The 24,304-nt window shown below is 42.9% G+C and overlaps 1 protein-coding gene across 8 annotated transcripts in view; it reads left to right on the top strand.

The window, feature by feature from the left end:
* Positions 1 to 24,304, top strand: part of LOC117506605 (R3H domain-containing protein 2) — a 207,404-nt gene that overhangs the window by 123,970 nt on the left and 59,130 nt on the right. For 4 of the 8 annotated variants that reach the window (XM_034166126.1, XM_034166119.1, XM_034166121.1 and 1 more), the window contains 4 exons: positions 325 to 420; positions 12,736 to 12,785; positions 13,357 to 13,410; positions 17,003 to 17,238. In XM_034166126.1, coding sequence (XP_034022017.1) covers positions 325 to 420; positions 12,736 to 12,785; positions 13,357 to 13,410; positions 17,003 to 17,238 — 436 coding nt within the window. The remainder of the gene's footprint in view (positions 1 to 324; positions 421 to 12,735; positions 12,786 to 13,356; positions 13,411 to 17,002; positions 17,239 to 24,304) is intronic. The other 4 variants (XM_034166127.1, XM_034166123.1, XM_034166122.1 and 1 more) reach the window with 3 other exon arrangements.

Raw genomic sequence — 24,304 nt, 5'->3', positions numbered from 1 at the left:
TGCAAATCTCTCTTGTATCAGTCCAATACTTTGACTAGTATGGGACAGAAACAATAGGGTATTGGCTCACTGTATTTTTAAGTATGATACTTAAAAGTCCCTTTGTCTTACATGTTGCACAGTGTGGCTCGTCTGTGAGTAAATATAAAATTCTATTTTGTGGTTATTTCCTGCAGCTTTTTTTTTTTTAAGTGCAGTTGCATTTTCGTTTAAGGTGGGGAAATTGAATGGCAATTTCCTTTAGTTACTAACCTAGAAGGTTATTAATGATCTGTTTATTAAATTCCATATTGTAATTGGATCTGACACAATCCCAAATGTCAGATCCGTGTGCCACTGCAGGACGGGCGGCGTAGCAAGTCCATTGAAGAGCGAGAGGAAGAGTATCAGCGGGTACGAGACCGGATCTTTGCCCGAGAAGTAAGTACTGGACCTGAACAGAAAAGCAGGGCATGAGAAATCAGTTTGATGTGAAATCACAATTTTGGTACATCAACTGTTACTGCCAGCTGCTTAAAGTACAGTCTCAAAACATTTGTGGGAAGCTACATTGCTCCTTTTGTAAGATTGGTATTTATTTCGTTTATGTTGTAGCAGCTGTTACAATGAAACATGGTGGTTTTTGGTACTTTAAGTGATATACAGTACAATGCAAATGTTTCAGAAACCATAATGTTTTGGTTAAACTGTCCAACCCTTCCCCCAATCAATGAGTCAAAAATAACACAATTGAAAAATGACTATTAAACCCCTTATAAATTGCAGGAGACCACATTTAAAAAAGAGCATTTGGTGGTGCTATACACTACTGGCCACCACTCAGACAGACCTGTGGTCCACTCAGATCTGTCAGAAGTAGCCGTTTGCCCCAACCAGATTTATGTGGATGCTCTTTTTACCTTGTTATGGCTGGTATTCTGTGCAACATGTGTGCTGGATCACATTGGAAAATGTCCTGCTGCTGTAGGTGATGATTCATGATGAAAATGGCACACATCATTTGGGTGTCCTTAAAGGGCTTATCACACTCCAGTCAGCATTATCTTAAAAAAAAAAAGTGTATTTCAGTTTCAATTTAATTAGCTTTTAATGCGCCAAATCACAGCAAAAGCTGTCTCAAGGCGCCTTACACGGAACAATTCAACATAAAACTTAAATTATTAAAAATGAATAAAAAATTTCAAATACATAATTAAAAACAGAAGTAAAAGAATAAAACAGATAAAAAAATAAAAACTATTCATAAGAAAGAATAAAAATGGGTTTTCAGTCTTGACTTAAATATGTCGACGCACTCTGACTGCTTCACGGTCGCAGGAACACTCTTCCACAGGGTGGGTGCACGATGAGAAAAGGCTCTTTGACCTACTGACTACTTCTTCACCCTGGGAACACAGAGAGGTCCCACATCCTGCAACCGCAAAGCCCGGGCCGGCACGTAAAGTTCCACCAGATCGGCCAGATAAGATGGTGCCAGTCCATGAACAACTTTATAAGTCAATAACAAAACCTTAAAATCTGCTCTCACAGAGACAGGGAGACAGTGCAAAGATGCCAAAATGGGTGTGATATGTTCAGACCTTCTGCTACGTGTCAAAAGTCTGGCGGCAACATTCTGAACCAGCTGAAGACCCCTGATGCTGGACTGTGGTAACCCTGAAAATAGAACATTACAATAATCTAGTCTCAGCATCAGCCATAGACAGGATGGGGCGGATCCTTGCTATATTTTGCAGATGGATAAAAGCAGTCCTAGTAACATCCCTGATGTGGAGGTCAAAAGACAGTGTGAGATCAAAAATTACCCCAAGGTTCCTCATTTTGTCCATATGCTGTATGACACACGAACCCAGGCTGAGCGCCAACTGGTCAAACTGCCGATGTCTCACTGGACCAAGAACCATCATTTCAGTCTTATCAAAGTTTAAAAGTAGAAAGTTACTAGACATCCAACTTCTCACTGATAGAAGACAGTCCTCCAGGGATTTTATGGGAGTGAGATTTCCCGCAGTTATCGCCATGTACAACTGAGTATCATCAGCATAACAATGAAAGGCAATTCCAAAACTCCACAGTATATGCCTAAGGGGTACTACATACAGGGAGAAAGCCAGGGGCCTAAAATGGATGCCTGTGGAACCCCAAATATCATGTCAGTAAGGTTAGAGGTAATGTTGTTATACAAGACACATTGAGAATGGCTGGACAGATATGACGTCAACCACGCAAGGGCACTTCCAGTAATCCCAAAACATTCTCCAACCTATCGAGCAAAGTATGATGATCTACGGTATCAAACACAGCACTGAGATCTAACAACACCAAAACCGTAGTGGTGTCTGAGTCCATTGCTCGCAGATCATCATTCACTACTTTAGTGAGCGCTGTCTCTGTGGAGTGATATTTTCTAAAAACAGACTGCAGCGGCTCAAAAAGATCATTCTCAGTGAGGTGGTCTACGAGCTGCCGTGAAACCACCTTTTCTAAAATTTTGGAACAGAATGATGAATATCGGAATACCAGAATTTGATATCAGCCTGTAATTTTTCAATACACTAGGGTCAGGATTAGATTTCTTAAGTAATGGTTTAGTCACTGCAGATTTAAAACATTTCAGAACAGATCCAGAGGTTAATGACAGATTGATAATTTCCAGCACAGTTGGTCCAAGAGTGGGCCACAGGTCCTTAAACAGTTTTGTTGGTATGGGATCAAATAAACAGGTTTTGCTTTTTATAGACGCCATGAGTTTCGTCAGCATGCTTAATGAAATACTATTAAATTCTGTAAATCTAGGTAACACCTCAGTGGTAGCACCCACCTCCATAGTAGGTTTTAATGACTGGGCCGAGGCGAGCTGAGATATGCTCAGCCTAATATCTTCTATTTTCTTCTCAAAATAATCCAAGAAATCCTGCGCTGAAAAGGGAGAACTAACAGGTGGCTGCCGTGAATGAGAAATGCTACCGTGTCAAACAAGAACTTTGAGTTATGTTTGTTTTTACTGATCAAATAAGAGTAATAGGCCTGCTTTGTGGCCGGCAGTGCATGCCTAAAATAGCATCCCTCCACACAAGGCGGAACACCTCTAATTTGGAACTATGCCATTTCCATTCCAAACCTCTAGCCTTCTGCCTGAGGCCACGCAAGTAACCACTGAACCAAGGTGACTGTGCCTTGGGAGGGCGTGGCCCCAAGAGGCACAATCTTATCAAGTGTAGTTTTAAGCGCTAAATTTAAACTATCCGCAAAGCTGTCTACTGATTTAGCATTCTGCAGACTCAAAGCTAAAATATCAGGTAATCTAACCTCAAGTTCAGTCATAGTTGAGGGTTTAATACGATGCCACAGTAGTAGACAAGGTTATTGTTCCACTAAACGCGGCAGCGTGAATGTAAACCTGATAAGTGAATGGTCTGAGACTATAGATGTGAGAGGCAAGAGGTCGATAATTCGTGACAGCAAACCCACGTGCAAGAACCAGATCCAGGAATCCTAATGCATCCACAATTTGCATAAATAATTTGCTAAGGGGATCAGAGAGCTTAATTATATGTATTATATGTTATATGTAACATTATATATGAATGTTAAAGTCACCAATAATCAAAATGTTATCTGCACTAGTTGACAAACTAGAGATGAACACACGAAATTCCTCTAAGAAATCAGAATATGGGCCAGGGGGCCTATATACAGTGACAAAATAACATAGTTGAGCTCCAGTTTTATGACCCTGACAGTACTTAGCATCGTGGGCATAACAGAGAGTCAGATGCTCAAACGAATTATATTTGTGACCCCCAACACCTAATAAAGAAACCCTAGATTTATAAATAAACGCAACGTCCCTGCCTTGCTTCACACCACGAGACACGTGACTAAATGTGTATGCCGGTGGACAAGGCCTCCTTCAGAGGAAGGAGAGTTGTGGGTTTGAGCCAGGTTTCACATAAGCCAATCATATCTAAATGATGATCCATGATTAGATCATTAATCAACAAAGATTTTTAGGACAGTGATCTGATGTTCAGGAGACCCAGGGTAAGGACCTCAGTGGGTATGACAGTATCACTGTTCAGAACCCGGTGAAGCAAGCCCAGGTTTCCGAAGCCCAGGTTCTGTGAATTCAAGCCACAGTTCACAGTGAAGACAGTGAAGCATGGTGGTGCAAGCATCATGATATGGGCATGTTTCTCCTACTATGGTGTTGGGCCTATATATCGCATACCAGGTATCATGGATTAGTTTGGATATGTCAGAATACTTGAAGAGGTCATGTTGCCTTATGCTGAAGAGGACATGCCCTTGAAATGGGTGTTTCAACAAGACAATGACCCCAAGCACACGAGTAAACGAGCAAAATCTTGGTTCCAAACCAACAAAATTAATGCCTCGCAGATGTGAAGAAATCATGAATAACTGTGGTTATACAACTAAATACTAGTTTAGTGATTCACAGGATTGCTAAAAAAAGCAGTTTGAACATAATAGTTTTGAGTTTGTACCGTCAACAGCAGGTGCTGCTATTATTGTGAACACCCTCTTTTCTACTTTTTTTTTTTACTAATAGCCCAATTTCATAGCCTTAAGCATATCATGAATGCTTGGTCTGTTGGATTTGTGAGAATCTACTCAATCTACTGGTACCTTGTTTCCCATGTAACAATAAGAAATATACTCAAAACCTGAATTAATCTTTTTAGTCACATAGCACTACTATTATTCTGAACACAACTGTATATACAGTGAGGAAATTAAGTATTTGAACACCCTACTATTTTGCAAGTTCTCCCACTTAGAAATCATGGAGGGGTCTGAAATTTTCATCTTAGGTGCATGTCCACTGTGAGAGACATAATCTAAAAAAAAAAAATCCGGAAATCACTAAGTATAAATTTTAAAATAATTTATTTGTATGTTACTGCTGCAAATAAGTATTTGAACACCTGTGAAAATCAATGTTAATATTTGGTACAGTAGCCTTTGTTTGCAATTACAGAGGCCAAACGTTTCTTGTTGTTTTTCACCAGGTTTGCACACACTGCAGCAGGGATTTTGGTCCACTCCTCCATACAGATCTTCTGTAGATCTTTCAGGTTTGGAGTTTCAGCTCCCTCCAAAGATTTTCTATTGAGTTCAGGTCCGGAGATGGCCAGACCATTCCAGGACATTGAAATGCTTCCTGCGGAGCCCCTCCTTAGTTGCCCTGGCTGTGTGTTTGGGGTCATGCTGGAAGACCCAGCCATGGCCCATCTTCAGTGCTCTTACTGAGGGAAGGAGGTTGGTTGCCAAAATCTCGCAATACATGACCCCATCCATCATCCCTTCAATACGGTGCAGTCGTCCTGTCCCCTTTGAAGAAGAGCACCCCCAGAGTATGATTTGTCCACCCCCATGCTTCACGGTTGGGATGGTTTTCTTGGGGTTGTTCTCATCCTCTAAACATGGTAAGTGGAGTTGATTCCAAAAAGCTCTATTCTGGTCTCATCTAACCACATGACCTTCTTCCATGCCTCCTCTGGATCACCCAGATGGTCACTGGTGAACTTCAAATTGGCCTGGACATGTGCTGGCTTGAGCAGGGGGACCTTGCTGCCCTGCAGGATTTTAAACCATGACAGCATCATGTGTTACTAATGTAATCTTTGTGACTGTGGTCCCAGCTCTCTTCAGGTCATTGACCAGGTCCTCCTGTGTAGTTCTGAGCTTTCTCAGAATCATCCTTACCCCACAAAGTGAGATCTTGCATGGAATCCCAGACTGAGGGAGATTGACAGTCATCTTGTGTTTCTTCCACTTTCTAATAAATAATCATAACAGTTGTTGTCTTCTACCAAGCTGCTTGCCTGTTGTCCTGTAGTCCGTCCCAGCCTTGTGCAAGTCTACATTTTTATCCCTGGTGTCCTAAGACAGCTCTTTGGTCTTGGCTATGATGGACTGGTTGGAGTGTGATTGATTGATTGTGTGAACAGGTGTCTTTTATACACGTAACAAGTTCAAACAGGTGCAATTAATACAGGTAAAAAGTACAGAATAAGAGGGCTTCTTAAAGAGAAATTAACAGGTCTGTGAGTGCCAGAATTCTTGCTGGTTGTTAGGTGTTCAAATACTTATTTGCAACAGTAACATACAAATAAATTATTAAAAGAAATCATACATTGTGATTTCTGGATTTTTTTTTAGATTCTGTCTCTCACAGTGGACATGCACCTAAGATGAAAATTTCAGACCCCTCCATGATTTCTAAGAGGAGTATTTGAACCACATGGTGTTCAAATACTTATTTTTCTCACTATATATATATATATATATGAGGTCTGTTAGAAAAGTATCCGTATTTATATAAAATATAAATACCTATTATAAAATACAAGTTTTTTTTTTTTTTGTTTTTTTTTTTTTGCAAAAACCTGATGGATTTGAATCAAGCGTGCTTGCATGAGCCAACCTTGAACCTTCGTGCGCATGCGTGAATTTTTTCACGTCTGTCGATTGCGACATTTGCTGGCAAGCAGCATTTGTGTGAGGACGTGTGTCGTGCTCTCTGTGGTTTTTCATTGCAAGGAAAATGACGGAACGACTGGAGCGGTGCTAATGCATCAGATTTTGCCAGAAACTGGGCGACAGAAAGGTGGAAACCATTCGGAAGATTCAGACGGCTTTCGGTGACGATGCTATGGGCATCACACAGATTAAGGAGTAGTACAACTGGTTAAAGACGACCGCACAACAGTGGAGAGCAAACCACGCTCCGGTCGGCCATCGACATTCTGAAATGACCAGGTCATTTCCAAAGTGAACGCTGTGGTGATGCGGGACCGTCGTGTGACTATCCGAGAAATTGTGGAAGAGGTGGACATCAGCACTTTTTCGGCACATTTCACTGTGACAGAAGATTTGGCCATGAAAAGAGTGACGGTGAAATTCGTGCCGAAGCTGAGGGCGGGGCAGAAGCACCTTCGTGTTGAAGTCTTACAGGACATGCTGGACTCCAAGAAATGATGCCCACCTCTTCCACAATTTCTCGGATAATCACACGACTGAAACGCCACCGAAAGCCGTCTGAATCTTCCGAATGGTTTCCACTTGGCTGTCGCCCAGTTTCTGGCAAAATTTGATGCAGTAGCGCCGCTCCAGTCGTTCCGTCATTTTTCTTGCAATGAAAGTCCACTGAGAGCACTACACACGACCTCACACAAATGCTGCTTACCAGCAACTGACGCAATCGACAGGCGTGAAAAAATTCACGCATGCGCACGAAGGTTCAAGGTTAGCTCATGCAAGCACGCTTGATTCAAATCCATGAGGTTTTTGCAAAATAAGGTTGGATAATTTTCTAACAGACCTCGTATGTATATATATATATATATATATATGTATGTGTATATATATATATATATATACACACATCCATATGTGATCCGTGCAAACAGAGTGCATAACACAGGGTCGTTCGTGGTGATAGCAACATGATGAGGCTAACGGCAGAGGGAAAAAAACTGTTCTTATGGCTGGTCTTAAGGGACCGTAGCCTCCTGCCTGAGGGGAGGAGGTCAAAAAGGCTATATCCAGGGTGAGAAGAATCGGCTCTGATCCGGCTTGAGTGTCCTGGAGATGTACAGGTCCTGAAGAGATGGAATGTTGGAGCCAATCACCTTCTCAGCAGTGAGTACAATGCGCTGTAGTCTCTGTATGTCCCTGGTGGTGGCTCCAGCGTACCACACGGTGATGGAGATGGTGAGGATGGACTCGATGATGGCAGTGTAAAACTGCACCATGATCCTTGCTGGCAGGTTGAATTTCTTCAACTGCCGCAGGAAGTACATCCTCTGCTGGGCCTTCTTGACAACAGAAGTAATGGTGGACTTCCACTTGAGGTCCTGGGTTGGAGTGATTCCCAGGAAACGGAAGGTGTCCACTATGGCGATGGGGGGTGTCTGCCAGGTTAATGAAGGTGAAAGGGGCTGTGTTCTTTCTAAAGTCCACAATAATCTCCACTGTCTTCTCTGTGTTCAGCACCAAGTTGTTATAGCTGCACCAGGACACCAGTCGTTGGACCTCCAGCCTATAGGCGGACTCATCCCTTTCTGAAATGAGTCCGATAAGGATGATGTCATCTGCAAACTTGATAAGCTTGACAGACTGGTGATCAGAGGTGCAGCAGTTGGTGTACAGGGAGAAAACCAGAAGAGAGAGGACACAGCCCTGAGGAGTACCGATACTGGTGGTCCGGGAGTCCAAGACATTCTTCCCCAGCCTCACTTGCTGCTTCCTGTCCTTCAGGAAGTTGGCAATCCACCTGCAGGTGGAATCAGGCACGTTCATCTGGCAATGCTTATCCTGGAGAAGATCTGGGAGGATGGTATTGAAGGCAGAACTGAAGTCCACAAACAGGATACGAGCCTAGGTTCCCGGGGAGTCCAGATGCTGCAGAACGAAGTGCAATGCCAGATTGATGGCATCATCCCCAGACCTATTGTTTCTGTAAGCAAACTGCTTGGGGTCCAGGAGGGAGGCCGTGAGAGATTTGAGATGGGACAGAACCAGACGCTCAAATGACTTCATGACTACAGAAGTCAGTGCCACCTGTCTGTAGTCATTGAGTCCAGTGATCCTCGGTTTCTTGGTAACAGGAACAATGATGGATGTTTTGAAACAGGCACGTGGCAAGCCTCCATTGAGGAGTTGAATATGTCTGTAAACACTGCGGCAAGCTCATTAGCACAGTGTCTGAGTTGCAGGTGAGACACCATCTGGCCCAGGAGCTTTGCGAGCTTTTACATTCCTAAACTGCTTTCGCACCTCATCTTCATAAATATGCAGAGCTGTGGGGGCGGGGAGAGAGGAAGGGGGCTCTGGTATGGAAGTCCTTGATATTGTGGGTTCTGCTACAGTGTGGTGGGTGGGGGAGGTGGGAGAGTGAATGTCCATGCTCTATGTGTTGCTGGGTATGTTGCTGGAACTGGAGGAGGTGTGTGTCCACATATGCCATGCTGTGACATATTCACAGAAGGCTCATTAATCCACTTTCACCCCAATCGTCAGATCCGTAGGTACCAGTAAAACTGTGGTAACCAACCCTGACAGTGCCACTGGTGTTATCTGATGTTCCTTCTGCGATAGCCATCAAGCACTGAGGAAAAGGAGTAGAACTCCTCCATTACATACATGTTACTGACCATCACTGAGGCATGGGCTGAAACAATAGAAAAGATAAATAATATCTATATATGAACCTCATACAACCCCAATTCTAATGAAGTTGGGATGTTGTGTAAAATATAAATAAAAACAGAACACGATTTGCAAATCCTCTTCAACCTAAATATTAAATTGAATACACCACAAAGGCAAGATATTTAATGTTCAAACTGATAAACGTTATTGTATTTGTGCAAATATTTTCTCATTTTGAATGGATGCCTGCAACATGTTTCAAAAAAGTTGGGACAGTGGTATGTTTACAACTGTTACATCACCTTTCCTTCTAACACCACTCAATAAGCGTTTGGGAACTGAGGACACTAGTTGTTGAAGCTTTGTAGGTGGAATTCTTTCCCATTCTTGCTTGATGAAAATTCAATTAGGGATATCTTCTTTTATAATTTTTCCATTATAATATTTGCGCTTCATAATGCGCTGCACATTTTCAATGGGCGACATGTCTGGACTGCAGGCAGGCCAGTCTAGTACCCGCACTCTTCTGTTGTAACACGTGCAGAATGTGGCTTGGTATGGTCTTGCTGAAATAAATAGGGACATCCCTGAAAAAGACATTGCGTGGATGGCAGCATGTGTTGCTCCAAAACCTGGATAGAATAGAATAGAATAATTCTTTATTGTCCACTGATGTGGAAAATTGTCTTTGGCTCACCAGCACAAAAAAGACAAAAAAAAACAGTCATAAAACATTCATACAAACACACGAATAAAACAAAAATATGATACATAAAATACATGGAAGTAAAAGAAGAAATAGAATAAGACCTAGTAAGATAAATAAAACGTACAGTAAGATCTAATAAAATCAAATGAAACAGAAGTAAAGCAGTTCAGGTTTAATCTGTGGAGTGGTCACTTTTTTGAGTTCATTATGGTGACGGCATTTGGTATAAAAGATTTTTTGAAAGAACCTTTGGCCAGAGGAGCTCTGTAGCGCCTCCCAGACTTCAAGAGCTCAAACGGACAGGACAGAGGATGAGACCTGTCTGCCAGGACTCTCTGAGCTTTCCTCCTCATCCTGTCAGTGTAAATTTAAAAGTTTCAATCGTTTCAACAAGCTGGCCATCGAGTGAAACTGGCTGCACGGTCAGTTCTTGTTTTGTGTGAAAAACAAGCTCCTTTGTCTTAGACACGTTGATTTCCAGCTGGCTGTCGAGACACCAAGCTTCAAGAGCCTTAGTGTGAGCGAGATAGGAGGCTTCGCCAGAGGAGTCACACTTCTGTAGCAGGCCGACTAGGGCCATGTCATCCGTGTATTTAATCAGTTTAAAGTTTGTGTCATTAACTGCAAATTCGTTTGTAAAAAGAGAGAAGAGCAGAGGTGAAAGAACGCTACCCTGTGGGCAGCCAGTGCTTATGATGAGCTCTCCTGACAGAATGTTGTTAGCACAAACTCTTTGAGGGCGACAAGACAGAAGGTCTCTGATCCAGAGCATCAGGCCCTTTTCAACATTTAAATCAGCCAGCCTTTTCAGAAGAATATGTAATTTCATAGAATTAAAAGCTGCACTGAAGTCTACAAACAAAACCTGAGCATATGCTTTAGCAAGTGAAAGCTGCTTTGAGATCATGTCCAGCAAGATCAATCCGGCATCATCAGTACCTCTGTCCCTCTTATAGGCAAACTGCAGAGGGTCTAGTTCACTGACCACTGTGGTGGTCAGGACGTCAACTAAAACTCTCTCCATAGTTTTACATAATATGGAGGTTATGGCAATGGGCCGAAAATCTTCAAGTTTGCTTGCCCCTGGCTTTTTTGGTATAGGCCTTATTATGGAGAATTTCCAAGATTTGGGCACTCCTGTGACAAGAAGGGAATTGAACAATCTGGAAAAGACTCCTTTTAATTGAGGAGCACAGTCTTTGAGTAGACGGGCTTTCAGGCCATCTGGGCCAGTGGCCTTGTTTGGCTTCAGTTTAGAAAGACTTTTAGCCACGTCATCCTCAGTGATAGCTGTGGGAGCTCCTGCTGGAAGATTTTTACAGATCTCATCACATTCCTGTTTATCATCCACTTTATCAAATCTACAGAAGAAACGGTTTAACTCATCAACAAACAGTTTAACTCATCAACAGAACATTGATTCATGGTTGTAAGAGCATCACATTTCTTACTGGATTTGCCCATCAGTGTATTTAGACCTTCCCAGGCTTGTTTTATATTGCCACTGAAAAATTTACTTTCTACTTTATTCTTGTACTCAGTTTTTGCCTTAAATATATTCCCTCTCAGCTGTCTCCTTTTTTCCTGCATTAATTGCACATTACCAGAGCAGAAGGCTGCCTTCTTTTCATTAAGACAGATTTTCAATTGTTTGGACACCCAGGGTTTGTTATTTGGGAATATTTTCACAGTTTTAGTCTCTGACACGTTATCCTCACAGAACTTAATATAAGATGTGATGGTGTTAGTGAGTTCATCTCCATCCAGACAGGATTCAAAGAAAATGTCCCAGTTTGTTTCATCAAAACAGTCTCTGAGTTGCTCTTTGCTTTCCTCGGACCACACCTGTACCTGCTTATTAACGGTTTTAATTCTTTTGGCCACAGCTTTGTATTTAGGCAAAAGATGAATCACATTGTGGTCAGATTTTCCAAGAGGTGGTCTGCATACCGCTTTACCGACGTACCTTTCAGCATTGATGGTGCCATCACAGATGTGTAAGTTGCCCATGCCATGGACATTAACACACGCCCATACATCACAGATGCTGGCTTCTGAACTTTGCGCTTGTAACAATCAAAAGGAACATCCCCAAAAGGCTTAGCTGTTCACAAGCAAGATGGGGTGAGGATCACCACTTTGTGAACAACTGCGTGGAAAAAATAGTCCAACAGTTTAAGAACAGTGTTTCTCAACGTTCAGTTGCAAGGAATTTAGGGATTCCATCATCTACAGTCCATAATATAATCAGAAGATTCAGAGAATCTGGAGAACTTTGTAGACATAAGCGGCAAGGCCGAAAACCAACATTAAATGCCCGTGACCTTTGATCCCTCAGGTGGCACTGCATTAAAAACTGACATCATTGTGTAAAGGATCTTACCACTTAGGCTCAGGAACACTCAGGTGATGTAACACAGTGGTAAACATACCACTGTCCCAACTTTTTTGAAACATGTTGCAGGCATCCATTTCAAAATGAGCAAATATTTGCACAAAAACAATAAAGATTATCAGTTTGAACATTAAATATCTTGTCTTTGTGGTGGATTCAATTGCATATAGGTTGAAGAGGATTTGAAAATCATTGTATTGTTTTTATTTACACTTTACACAACGTCCCAGCTTCATTGGAATTGGGGTTTTGTAATACAATCATTAACAGGTGTAATGTCTGAAATTCTGAAAGAGCCAGGTTAACAGAGCAACTATTTATTTTTGTAGAGTAGTGTATGCCATTCAAATAGCGGTGATGCTGTGTATGTATATATTGATATATCTGTTTTTATCACAGGGTTATGGTGTCGTTTCTATGATGGATGAACTAAGCTTTTCATAATTTGCAGGTGTCTTTTGTTTTGCAGTCCTCTCAAAATGGATACATCAATGACAACAGGTAAGTTTATTTTCTGATTAGAGAGTGTAATTGGTGCACAGTTCTGTCGTCCAATTCCTACATTGTTGTATTTCAGGAAGGACCTGCAAAGTTTACTCGTCAGTAGAATTGTATGGTATTTCAAACACTGCATACCTATTCAGACCCAGATAAATGAATTAAATGCACTGGCTGATATTCTTTCCTGTGCCAAATTTAAATAGCTTGCATTTAAAAGGGGGTTATGATGCATTTATGTAGAAGCTGATGAGGTACGTACTCTCTTTGAGAAAGATTTTGGGTAGTGGGAAAATGGGTTAGCTCACACAGTGGTTGCAGTCAGCCTCCTCCATGGCCATTGAGGTTGACAGTTTAGGGTTAAATACACTGATGGACAGAAAGCGGAGGCTTGGGCCTTTCAACAGTTATAATTTCTGCTTTGTCTGCATTTTTTCCCTCTGAGTGCTGAAAGTTGTGCCTGCCTCAATCTCCCACCTTTTCTTGTCAACTGCCTACCTTACTCTTCCCAAAATCCTCTCTTGTTCTCCACACCAGTAACCCTAGCATTTTCTCCCAATGTTGATCCCAACAGACTGTCCACTGAGGGCTACTGCTCTAGCTCTCAAAAGAAGAGGCAGATCTTTAGGTATTGGGTTGCTGCTGCCTTTGACTTGTATGTTGTTATGCCCATTTTTAAAAGTGGTTTGGTGATAATGGTGACTTGTGGTGTTTTTTATATATATATCTATATGTATATATATTTATGCTTGACATAGTTGGCTGATTGATGGCTATTTCAGCACTGCACCGTGGGGCTTCCCATGGCCCATGCATGGCTGCTTTGTGGTATCACTGGGGACCAGTTGATGTCCTTATTTTTCCACCCATCCACTGTCATTACATTTTGATATAAAGAAACTGCATTGCTTCCACAATGACTTGTTTGTTTTGTGGTTGACTTAGTCTTGTAGTTTTTGTAAACGGTCACCTGTTGCACACTAGACACAATTATTGAAGCAATGAACTGTAGTTGAATTTAAAACAAACAAAGGCTGTGGCTATGATAGTGGGCCTGTTGCTGCAGACAGTTGGCCACAGTGACAGGATCGGGCGTCACTATGTCTACATTTTTTAGGCTGCATGGTTTCAACTACTTAAAGTTTCAACCTCTGCATTTCATTCAGTGTAGTGCACTGTTATAAAAAAGACTATGGAATTACATCCTTGGTTTAATCCTTCATGGAAGCACCAGTTTTCATGATGAATATATTCTGAATTAATTATTTTATTTATTTTTATCAAATCAAAGTTTTAACCCTATCCTGTTAATACCACATATCTCAAACATGAATTGCCATGTTTCAGGTGGGAGATTTGTCGTGAACATATAAAAAGTAACACTTCTCTGGTTCATCAAACCTGGGACTTATTGAATCAAATGTGAATGCTCTAGCTGTAAGTAGGTGAAACTACAGTCAGGTCCATAGGTAATTGGACTCTTTTGTTTTATTTTAAATAATGTCTTTTTATTCTGCCATAGTGGAGTTTTAAAGTGAAGCAGTTAAGGTGTGCTTGTAGTGTAGACTTTGCAGCAGCACTCTTTCCTCTCTGTGCCATGTCCACATTCAGATTGTGATATGTGCGTTGAACTACAGGCAGAAAATCCAGGCTGATCGTCACAGTATTTGAAATCTTTGTATTTTTCAGGATTTACTTGATCTTTATATACTTTGCAGGATTAAGGAGTACACTTCTGAGAGACGAGATAATATAAAGTGTGCACTCTGGATCGCGGGCCTGTGCATAAGTTGTTTTCCTCATATGTGATCATTTGTATTTTCTCTGCAATATTTCCTAATGCTAGTTAATTCAAAATTAGTATAATGTAACTGTTGCTACTTTTCTAAATATATACTCCTTATTATCAAGTGGCACATTATGCATTCTGGTTCTGTTTAGCGTTGGGATATTTATCCTGAAATTACTGTACTGTATTGTATTACTGTAGTGCTGTAGCATCCACTAATCTTTGTGTGCAGAATAAAATGTACATGCGCTTTGCCTTTAGAGAGAAGCGTTACAGCCTCCCATTCCTTAAAATATGTTGTGTAGAGAGAGGACTTGGAATACTTCCTTCATTAATAAGTCTTTTAGAAATATTAATCAACAGTAACCACCTTCAAACTCCACTCACTGTTATGGGGTTAAAATTGTCTTATTAATATTTGTAAATGCACACAGGGTGATCTACAAATAATCATTGATTTGCAAATGTGTTCAGATATCCACAAATGCAAATTTCATATTTGTAACTTGCAAATTGGTCTTTGCAAATAATGTTGTATTTGCAAATATAAAACTTAATTTGTAAAAAAAAACAAAAATTGGAAAAAAAATTGGAAAAAAAAAACTGGAAATTGTATTTGTGAATTCAGTTTTCAGCATTTGTGGATCACCAATTACACGCATTCATCGCTTTCCTCTGACGTAACTTTTCGCAAAATCCACACAGATCCACAAAAAAATGCCTACTGATTCGCAAAGACACACTCACGCGAACTGGATATCCACTAGATGGCAGTATGGTTCCATTCATTACACAGCCGTCTTTTTAGATTTCAGCCATTTGACTCATCTTGACTTCTGATATGAGCTGGACAGACATGGACGGACAAGGAGAGCAGTCGCCATCATCTAATGTAAGTACAAACAACTTTTGTTGTCTTAACTTAAGATAAGACTCGACTCGCTTTACAGACCAATTTACAGTTACAAATATGAAATTTGCATTTGTGGATATCTGAACACATTTGCAAATCAGTGATTATTTGTAGATCACCCTGTGTGCATTTACAAATATTAATGAGACAATTTTAACTCCATACACTGTCACTAGTGTGTTACAACCTTTATAGTATTGCTGTAAATACCATTTCCTAATTGGGATTCCCAGCATCACCCCTTCATTTAAAATTCATTTATTCATGTTCCCTCTGTATGGACATGCTGTTTATACTTTTGCTCAAGCATAATGGAAAAATAAGTGTTCAGAACGGACATAACTGTTTTGTCTCCGCTGTCCTCAGTGCAGAATCGTTTTTGTGTTTGCAAGCTGTTTTTGTTTTTTTTTGTTTTGTTTTTTGGTCTACATTAATGCCAATACCAAATCACACTTTTTTTTTTTTTATGTTATATTTTTATTAATACAAGAGCTACTTGTATCTGAAGTCATTGCCATCACTTTCCTTTTACCTTAATTTATGACCGTTTTTAATGTTGTGTCGAGAGCAAACTCCTTCTTTTAGTTGTGATTGTGGCATTTTATGTAATTGCTCTTACATGTGATCATTGGTTTGGCATCTGCCATTATCCAGGTTGACAACATCACAGCACACCACAAAGGCAGTGAGCGTGTCTACAGTAATCTAGTTTAAAGAACCATGGTGGCGAACCAGTGAATACTTCATAGTGTGCGATAGTGTTGAAGTATATTTTACTCTTGTTTATTAACATCTGGTATGAATCTACAGGTGTATGTGTCTTTCTTTGTATGCCCTTTTGTCTACAATGTAGTGTGTTTTAAGTGCATGTTTTTCCACCCCTATTAAAGCAAAAACAGTTATGCAAGTACTCATTATGTTTTTTTATGTGAAAATGTTCCTTGTTGTAAATGTCTCCTTTCTTGTGTGGTTTGTGGGTGAACATAATGCAATTTTCGCATTAACTTTGAAATATTCATGACAGTGTTGATTGTCTGGAGCATCTATTCCGCATGCATGTTTTTTGTCCCTCTTTGGTTGTGTTTGGGTGTATATGTGGGGATTGATTGGATGTCTGTGCTCTGGGTTATATTGTTCAGTGGTCTGTTGCCTGACTCGTATTGTGGTTTCATTTTAAACAATCAACATGCATCTTTGTTGAATGGTCTGTTTGAAAGTCTGTCACATTTTGATCCTCAATAACCTCACTGTGTACACACCCTTTTGCTCCTCCTCCTATCTTGTTCTTTATCTTCCACATGTACATCATCTACATTCTTCTTCAAATTTTCCTCTGCATATTTTTCCTTTCTCTCTGTTCCATGGCTTACTAATGTACATCCATCTACTTTGGGATTTCTGCACGTCTCACTTGCTAATTTCACTTGTGCTATGACTCTACCTGTTATTTCATCCCTTGTTTTATCTCTTCTTTCACCTCTGTGTCTCTATTTTCCTCTGTGTTCTGACTTTTCACAGAGGAAACCGTGAGAGCTCTAGTCGGGCATCCAGCAGTCGTCAAAGCAGTACCGACAGTGACATGAAGTGCCTGGAACCGCGGCCCTGGAGCAGCACTGATTCAGACAGCTCCAACCGCACCCTGCGACCGCCTGTCACTAAGGCCAGCAGTTTCTCTGGCATCTCTATCCTTACCAGGGGTGACAGCCTCGGCAGTAACAAAGGATCACAAGGAAGCTGCAAAGGCTCTCGCTCTGGTAAGCCTGAGTGGAAGCAGAATAAACAAGCCAGGCATTTCACTGCAGTCCATTGCACCTGGAACCCAGGAATAACTGTTCTCTAAAAGGGAATGTTTCCTATTTTTAGACTGGCTAAACAAAGATGAACTCAGTTTGGGCAACCATGTTGGCCAGAGCAGTAGTATTGTAATGTATTTAGATTGATACAATGTGATGATAATGTTGGTGCCCTTGAGTGGTCAAGCCAGCGTCTAGACCTCAGTCCCCTTGAGAATTAGTGGCTGCGCTTTAAAAAAGTCTGGTCACATACAGTACATCCAGAAAGTATTTACTGCGCTTCACTTTTTCTACATTTTATGTTACAGCCTTATTCCAAAATGAATTAAATATTTTTTTTTACTCAAAATTCTACACACAATACCCCATAATGACAATGTGAAGAAAGTGTTTTTGAGTATTGTTTTGTTTGTTGTTTTTGATTTTTGCAAATCTCCAGAACTCTTCCTAGAGCTGACCACCTGTTTAAGCTGAGGAATTAAGGGAGGAGGGCCTTAGTCAGGGAGGTGACCAAGAACCCATTGGTCACTCTGTCAGAACTCCAGCATTCCTCTGTAGCGAGAGGAGAACTTTCCTGAAGGGCAACCATCTCTGCAGCAATCCACCAATCAGGCCTGTATGGTAGAGTGGCCAGATGGAAGGCACTCTTTAGTAAAAGGTATATGGCAGCTTGCCTGGAGTTTGCCAAAAGGCACCTAACGGACACTCAGACCATGAGAAACAAAATTCTTTGGTCTGATGAGACAAAGATTGAACTCTTTGGCATAAATGCCAGGCATCATGTTTGGAGGAAACCAGGCACCGTCCATACAGTGAAGCATAGTGGCACAGACATTGTGCTGTGGAGAAGAATTTTAGTGGAGGAACTGGGAGACTAGTCAGGATTGAGGGAAAGATGAATGCAGCAATGTACAGACATCCTGGATGAAAACCTGCTCCAGAGCACTCTTGACCTCAGACTGGGGTGACAGTTCATCTTTCAGTAGGACAGTGACTCTAAGCACACAGCCAAGATATCAAAGGAGTGGCTTCAGGACAACTCTGTGAATGTCCTTGAGTGGTCCAGACAGAGCCCAGACCTGAATCTGATTGAACATCGCTGAAGATGTTCAATCAGATTCAGAAAAGATGATAAAGTTGTAGTTTTCCTGTGAAATGTTTAAGGAAGAGAATTTTCTTCCATCATGTTCTGACTTATTCAGGATTAGGCGGATGTATGAGGCCTGACCTACCTGGACGCTCCCCATCCACCTTGATGGGTCTTGAAAGGTGCTGACTAAAAACTGCCCAAAAGTAGGTGCGACAAGCTTGTGGCATCATATTCAAGAAGACTTGAGGCTGTAACTGCTGCCATAGGTGCATCAACAAAGTACTGAGCAAAGGGTGTGAATACTTAGGTACATGCGATTTCTTAGTTTCTTATTTTTACTGAATTTACAAAAAAAAAAAATCATGTCATTATGGGGTGTTGTGAATAGAATTTAAAATAAAAAAAACGTATTTACTTCATTTTGTAATAAGGCTGTAACATAACAAAATGTGGAAAAAGTGAAGCACTGTGAATGCCGGATGCACTCTATGATCCCCATACAGATCTTGAGTGCTTTGTATAAAGTTTCCATATTATATTCCTTTTCAACAAGTTTGTGCAGATCTCATAGGGCCCCAAAACATGTCTTTGAAATTTTGTTGCTAAAGCCCCTTTCACACCAGGGGTGCTCCCGGTTGCTCCCAGTTGTGCCGTGCGTCATTATGACGACGCCGCGTGGAAGCAACTCAGTGCCGAGATGATGCAGCTCGGCGCCACAACAGCGCGAGGGGCGCAAAGGAGGAAGCAAGTTGGGTGCCAAAAAATTAAACCTGTTTAATTTTTTTGGCGTCCTGTGCTCGACACAGAAAGGAAGTGGTTCCAGCGCAAGTCTGGGCAAAGAGGCGTTACCCGGCGTGACTCGGAAGCCAATTTATAATTCCTGCTGTGCTCCATTGTTCCCGCAGTATAAATCACGCAGGATTGTTTTGATACCGTGTACTTAATGCAGTAAAAACTACATGCTGGAAAAAAAGACCACAGAAAAAAATGCTGATTGCAGCTCAGCTCCTTCTCTGTGTGGAGCTATCTGGTGAAGAGACGCACTGAGAAGCAGCTGCAGCTTCTTCTCTCACAAATGTGTTTAAATAAAATCCATAAAAGTCCTCCTCACAGACTGATTGATTGCCAGAAATATCCAATAAAAAGTCCGGACATCTCTAGTCCACTCATGGACGTTCGTTCACGTGCGCACATGTGAACAATTAAAAGAAAAAAAGTCTGGCTGCAGGCATCAGTTCCTTGTTGTTCAAACTCTCACATCACAGTTAAAAAAAAAAAGGACAAAAAAAGACATAAGTCATGAGACAGGACCTGTCAACATCGAATAGAACTCCAGACATCTCCACATTTGCTTAAGGATGGTTTGCGCGCGCATATCGCAGTCAAAGGAGGAAAGATAAACTAGAACAGAACTCAGAGCGCAGCTCTGCACAAGAACAAATATAAAGTAGAAGAGAAATCAGCGTGCACAGTCTGTCTGCAGCCAAACTGTGTGCTTTGACTTCTCTGTGCAGAGAACCTGCAGGCTGCGTTTTCACCTTCTCTCTGCCCCCTGCTGCGTGCACCTGACGTCATGACACCACATGAAGCAACTGGGAGCAGCCCCGGTGTGAAAGGGGCTTAAAAGTCTACTCCAAGATTTTAGCTTGCCTATAAACTAGTCTGATTCAGACCTGCTCACAAAAGGTGGTTTAATTCCACAAACCCAATCCACATCCCCTCTCTGGGAGTGAATGTGGATTGGGCTTTCTGATGTGCGCAGGTAGGTGTTTGCGAGACACACTCTGTGGAATGAACACCTAGCTTTGGGAGTGTTACATACTTGGAGGTGGTCTTTCTTCAGATGACGTCGTCCAGGGCACACATTTTGTGAAAGGTGAACAAAAAAAAAAAGAGAGGCTGCGAGAGAAGCTGTTCTCATTTTGTGGAATTTATAGGCAGGCTAATGGCACATAATTATTTGAAAACAATGGTTGTGTGCATTTTGTATAATATGTTACCTTAAAAAAATAATAGGCTGAAAGTTAGTGTCAACATGTGCAAAACTAATGGAACCCTAACCAAAGAGAGTAAATAGATCCTTGTCATTTGATTGGCAGATTTAATGTCAGGTGGCATAGATTATTTTATCACAGTTTAGTAAAATAGTCCATTGCATGATGTCATTTTTCATGCAGTTTGGTTCCATTTACTGTTCATTTTGTTTCCATGTGTTTTGCTTCATTTAGCAATTACACAGTAATTTTGTAAATATGCATCCATGATATAAGGAAGCTAAATGCAGTATGCCATAACCCAATTAGAAGCTTACTCTGTGTTCTCTGGGACATCTCTAGTAGCTGTAAAAGTGCTGTCAGGTAAAGAATTGGATAAGTTCCTATTGCAGTGGTTTGATGGATTGAGGAAGGCAGGCATGTGCTACCACGCACTCTGCTTTCGGTCCTCAACGGCTTTCGCTGAGCTCAGAAATCTCAGCGCCTCACCTGCCTGTGGACACAGCCCCACTGTTTTCTGCTTCTTGTTCTGTGAAGAAAGACCTGTCTAATAACATATCAAATGACAAGGATCTATTTAGGTGTCATATAAAGTAAATATTTTCATTTTGTGTAGTGGAAAGAATATTTGAAACATTGACTGTTCCAGCTTTCAACTCAAGAAACTCATTGTACTTATAAACATTCATAATTTGTATATTATTTATGCAGGTGAAAGTGGCCATATGTTGTTTTCATTCTTCATAGCTTTTTCCTCTCTTCTCCTGATCTGTTGGAAAGTAATATAGGAAATTGTAATTTTGAGTGATTTTTCTATCCAGAAGAACAGTTAAATTACAGAAAGCTTCACTGCCACTATTTTTAACGTTGGTCCACAGCCCTTAACCTGTGATGTCAGTGCCAATCCTCATTACGGTGGAATAAAAGAATACGCCACAAAACTCTGCAGAAACACATTTAAGGAAAGAACAAGTTTGTCAAGAAAATTTCTGAGTCACTGAATATGCCTTGGAGTTCAGCCAGTCATTAAAATGTTAAGAGAAGGATACTGCTGTAACTCTTTCTGAAGCACTTTTTCCTTAGAAAATGAGTGACTGACTGTGTATTCAGGAGACTAGGGAAGGAAGCCAGCAAGACACCTAGGGCAGCTCTGAAGGAGTTACAAGCTTCAGTAACTGAAAAAAGTGAAACATCAGTGCACTTCATTCAAAGTACTTATTTACATTGGTCTAATGGAAAATTGTGGTTTCCAGTTTAAATCTGCTGGAATCACTTGACCAAATCATAAATATACATTGTGAGAAACTAAAAAAATTAGCTGTAACAAATCACATCAATTTTTTTAAAGTTGATCCAAAGAATCATTTTTTCAGTGTTGGGAAAGTGTAGGTACACGGACCCACAACAGGGGGCGCAAATGAACGGACAATGGAGGAAGTCAAATAACAACACTTTACTGTTGTGAATGGGCACAACAAACACAACAGATTACAACAATAGACAAAAAGCCAAATCACAAAAGGTGTCGTGTGGGCAGGCTCAAAGATAGAAGACGTCTGTCCAAAGTAGAACCGGAACCACACAATTTCCTCCGGCACCAGACCCCGGGAATACTGGAGCCGCCAAGTCCCGAACTCCCAGGTGGCCACTGCCTCCGCGTGTCGGACCTGGTACTGCTGGCGAGGAACAAAAAAACAATTAAATGTGGGCGCGTTTGCACCCAGCAATCCACACGGCAGGAAAACTACCTCCACCTCTCATTGGAAAAAGAGTCTGCTATACAATGCACAGAAGTCACAAAAGGTTACTGTCGAAAGAGCACACAGTCAGCTGAGAACATTACCTTCCAGGTAGAGCGATATCTCGGCAAAGAGGTGGAGACGTCGTCCTGCTGATGTACCCCTGCTGATCAGGTGATTGGTAACAGCTGTTGCAGGTGATGCGTGACAGCTGTCACCCTGGCTGCTCCTGTGAGGCGGCTGCGCCCTCTGGTGCCTGGAGCCCGCACTCCAGACAGGGCGCCCTCTGGTGGTGGGCCAGCAGTACCTCCTCTTCTGGCGGCCCACACAACAGGACCCCCCCCTCAACGGGCGCCTAGAAATCCGCCAGGAGGGCCGGGTCCAGGATGAAGCTCCTCTTCACCCAGGAGCGTTCTTCGGGACCGTACCCCTCCCAGTCCACCAAATACTGGAAGCCCCGGCCCATCCTACGGACATCCAAGAGCCGGCGTACAGTCCAAGCCGGCTCGCCATCGATGATCCGGGCAGGAGGCGGCGCCGGACCCAGAGTACAGAGGGGTGAGGTGTGATGCGGTTTAACTCGGGACACATGAAACACAGGATGGATCCGCAGTGAGGCCGGAAGCTGAAGCCTCACTGCGGCTGGACTGATGACCTTAAGGATCTTGAAGGGGCCGATGTAACGGTCCTGTAGCTTGGGGGAGTCCACTTTGAGGGGAATGTCCTTTGTGGATAACCACACCTCCTGCCCTGGCCGATACGCAGGGGCCGGGGTCCGCCGACGGTCTGCATGGGCTTTTGCCCTCGTCCGGGCCTTTAGCAAAGCAGAACGGGCGGCACACCACACCCGACGGCACTTCCGTAGGTGGGCCTGGACCGAGGGCACACCGACCTCTCCCTCAACCACCGGAAACAACGGGGGCTGATACCCCAGACACACCTCAAAAGGGGAGAGGCCGGTGGCTGAAGACACCTGGCTGTTATGGGCATACTCGATCCAGGCCAAATGGGTACTCCAGGCCGCCGGGTGCGCGGCAGTCACGCAGCGCAAGGCCTGTTCCACCTCCTGGTTTACCCGTTCTGCTTGCCCGTTGGTCTGAGGGTGGTACCCGGACGAGAGACTCACCGTGGCCCCCAGTTCCCGGCAGAAGCTCCTCCAGACTTGCGAGGAGAACTGGGGACCGCGATCGGAGATGATGTCTGTTGGAATCCCATGCAGCCGGACGACGTGGTGGACCAGGAGGTCCGCTGTCTTCTGGGCTGTTGGGAGCTTCGGGAGGGCCACGAAGTGGGCCGCCTTGGCACGAAGTGGGCCACCTTGGAGAATCAATCCACTACCGTGAGGATGGTGGTGTTACCCTGGGACGGCGGGAGGCCCGTGACAAAATCCAGGCCGATGTGGGACCAGGGGCGATGAGGCACAGGCAGTGGCTGGAGTAGTCCTGATGCCCTGCGATGGTCAGCCTTGCCCCTGGCGCAGGTGGTGCAGGCCTGGATATAATCCCGGACGTCGGCCTCTAGGGACGCCCACCAGAAGCGCTGCCGGACAACTGCCACGGTTCTTCGCACCCCTGGATGACAGGAGAGCTTGGAGCTGTGACAGAAGTCCAGGACTGCAGCCCTAGCTTCTGGTGGGACGTATAGTTTGTTCTTCGGCCCAGTTCCGGTGTCCGGGCTTCGTGCCAGGGCCTCCCGGACGGTTCTCTCTACGTCCCAGGTGAGGGTGGCCACGATAGTGGACTCCGGGATGATGGGTTCCGGTGGATCCGACAACTCCGCTTTGACTTCATCTTCATGTACCCGGGACAAGGCATCTGATCTCTGGTTTTTGGTCCCGGGACGGTAGGTGATCCGGAAGTCAAAATGGCCGAAGAACAGTGACCAGCGGGCTTGCCTGGGGTTCAGCCGCTTGGCGGTCCTGATATACTCCAGGTTCCGGTGGTCAGTGAAAACCGTGAATGGCACGGACGTTCCCTCCAACAGATGTCTCCACTCTTCAAGAGCCTCTTTCACCGCAAGGAGTTCTCGATTGCCGACGTCATAGTTCCGTTCGGCCGGGGTCAACCTGCGGGAAAAATAGGCACACGGGTGAAGGACCTTATCGGCCTCTCCGCTCTGGGAAAGCACAGCTCCTATCCCTGAGTCCGAGGCGTCCACTTCAACCACTAACTGGCGACTAGGATCGGGCTGCACCAGAACGGGTG

Source organism: Thalassophryne amazonica, chromosome 3, assembly GCF_902500255.1.
Source record: "Thalassophryne amazonica chromosome 3, fThaAma1.1, whole genome shotgun sequence".
NCBI classification, from domain to species: Eukaryota; Metazoa; Chordata; class Actinopteri; order Batrachoidiformes; family Batrachoididae; genus Thalassophryne; species Thalassophryne amazonica.
This window is presented reverse-complemented; position numbering and strand designations above follow the sequence as displayed.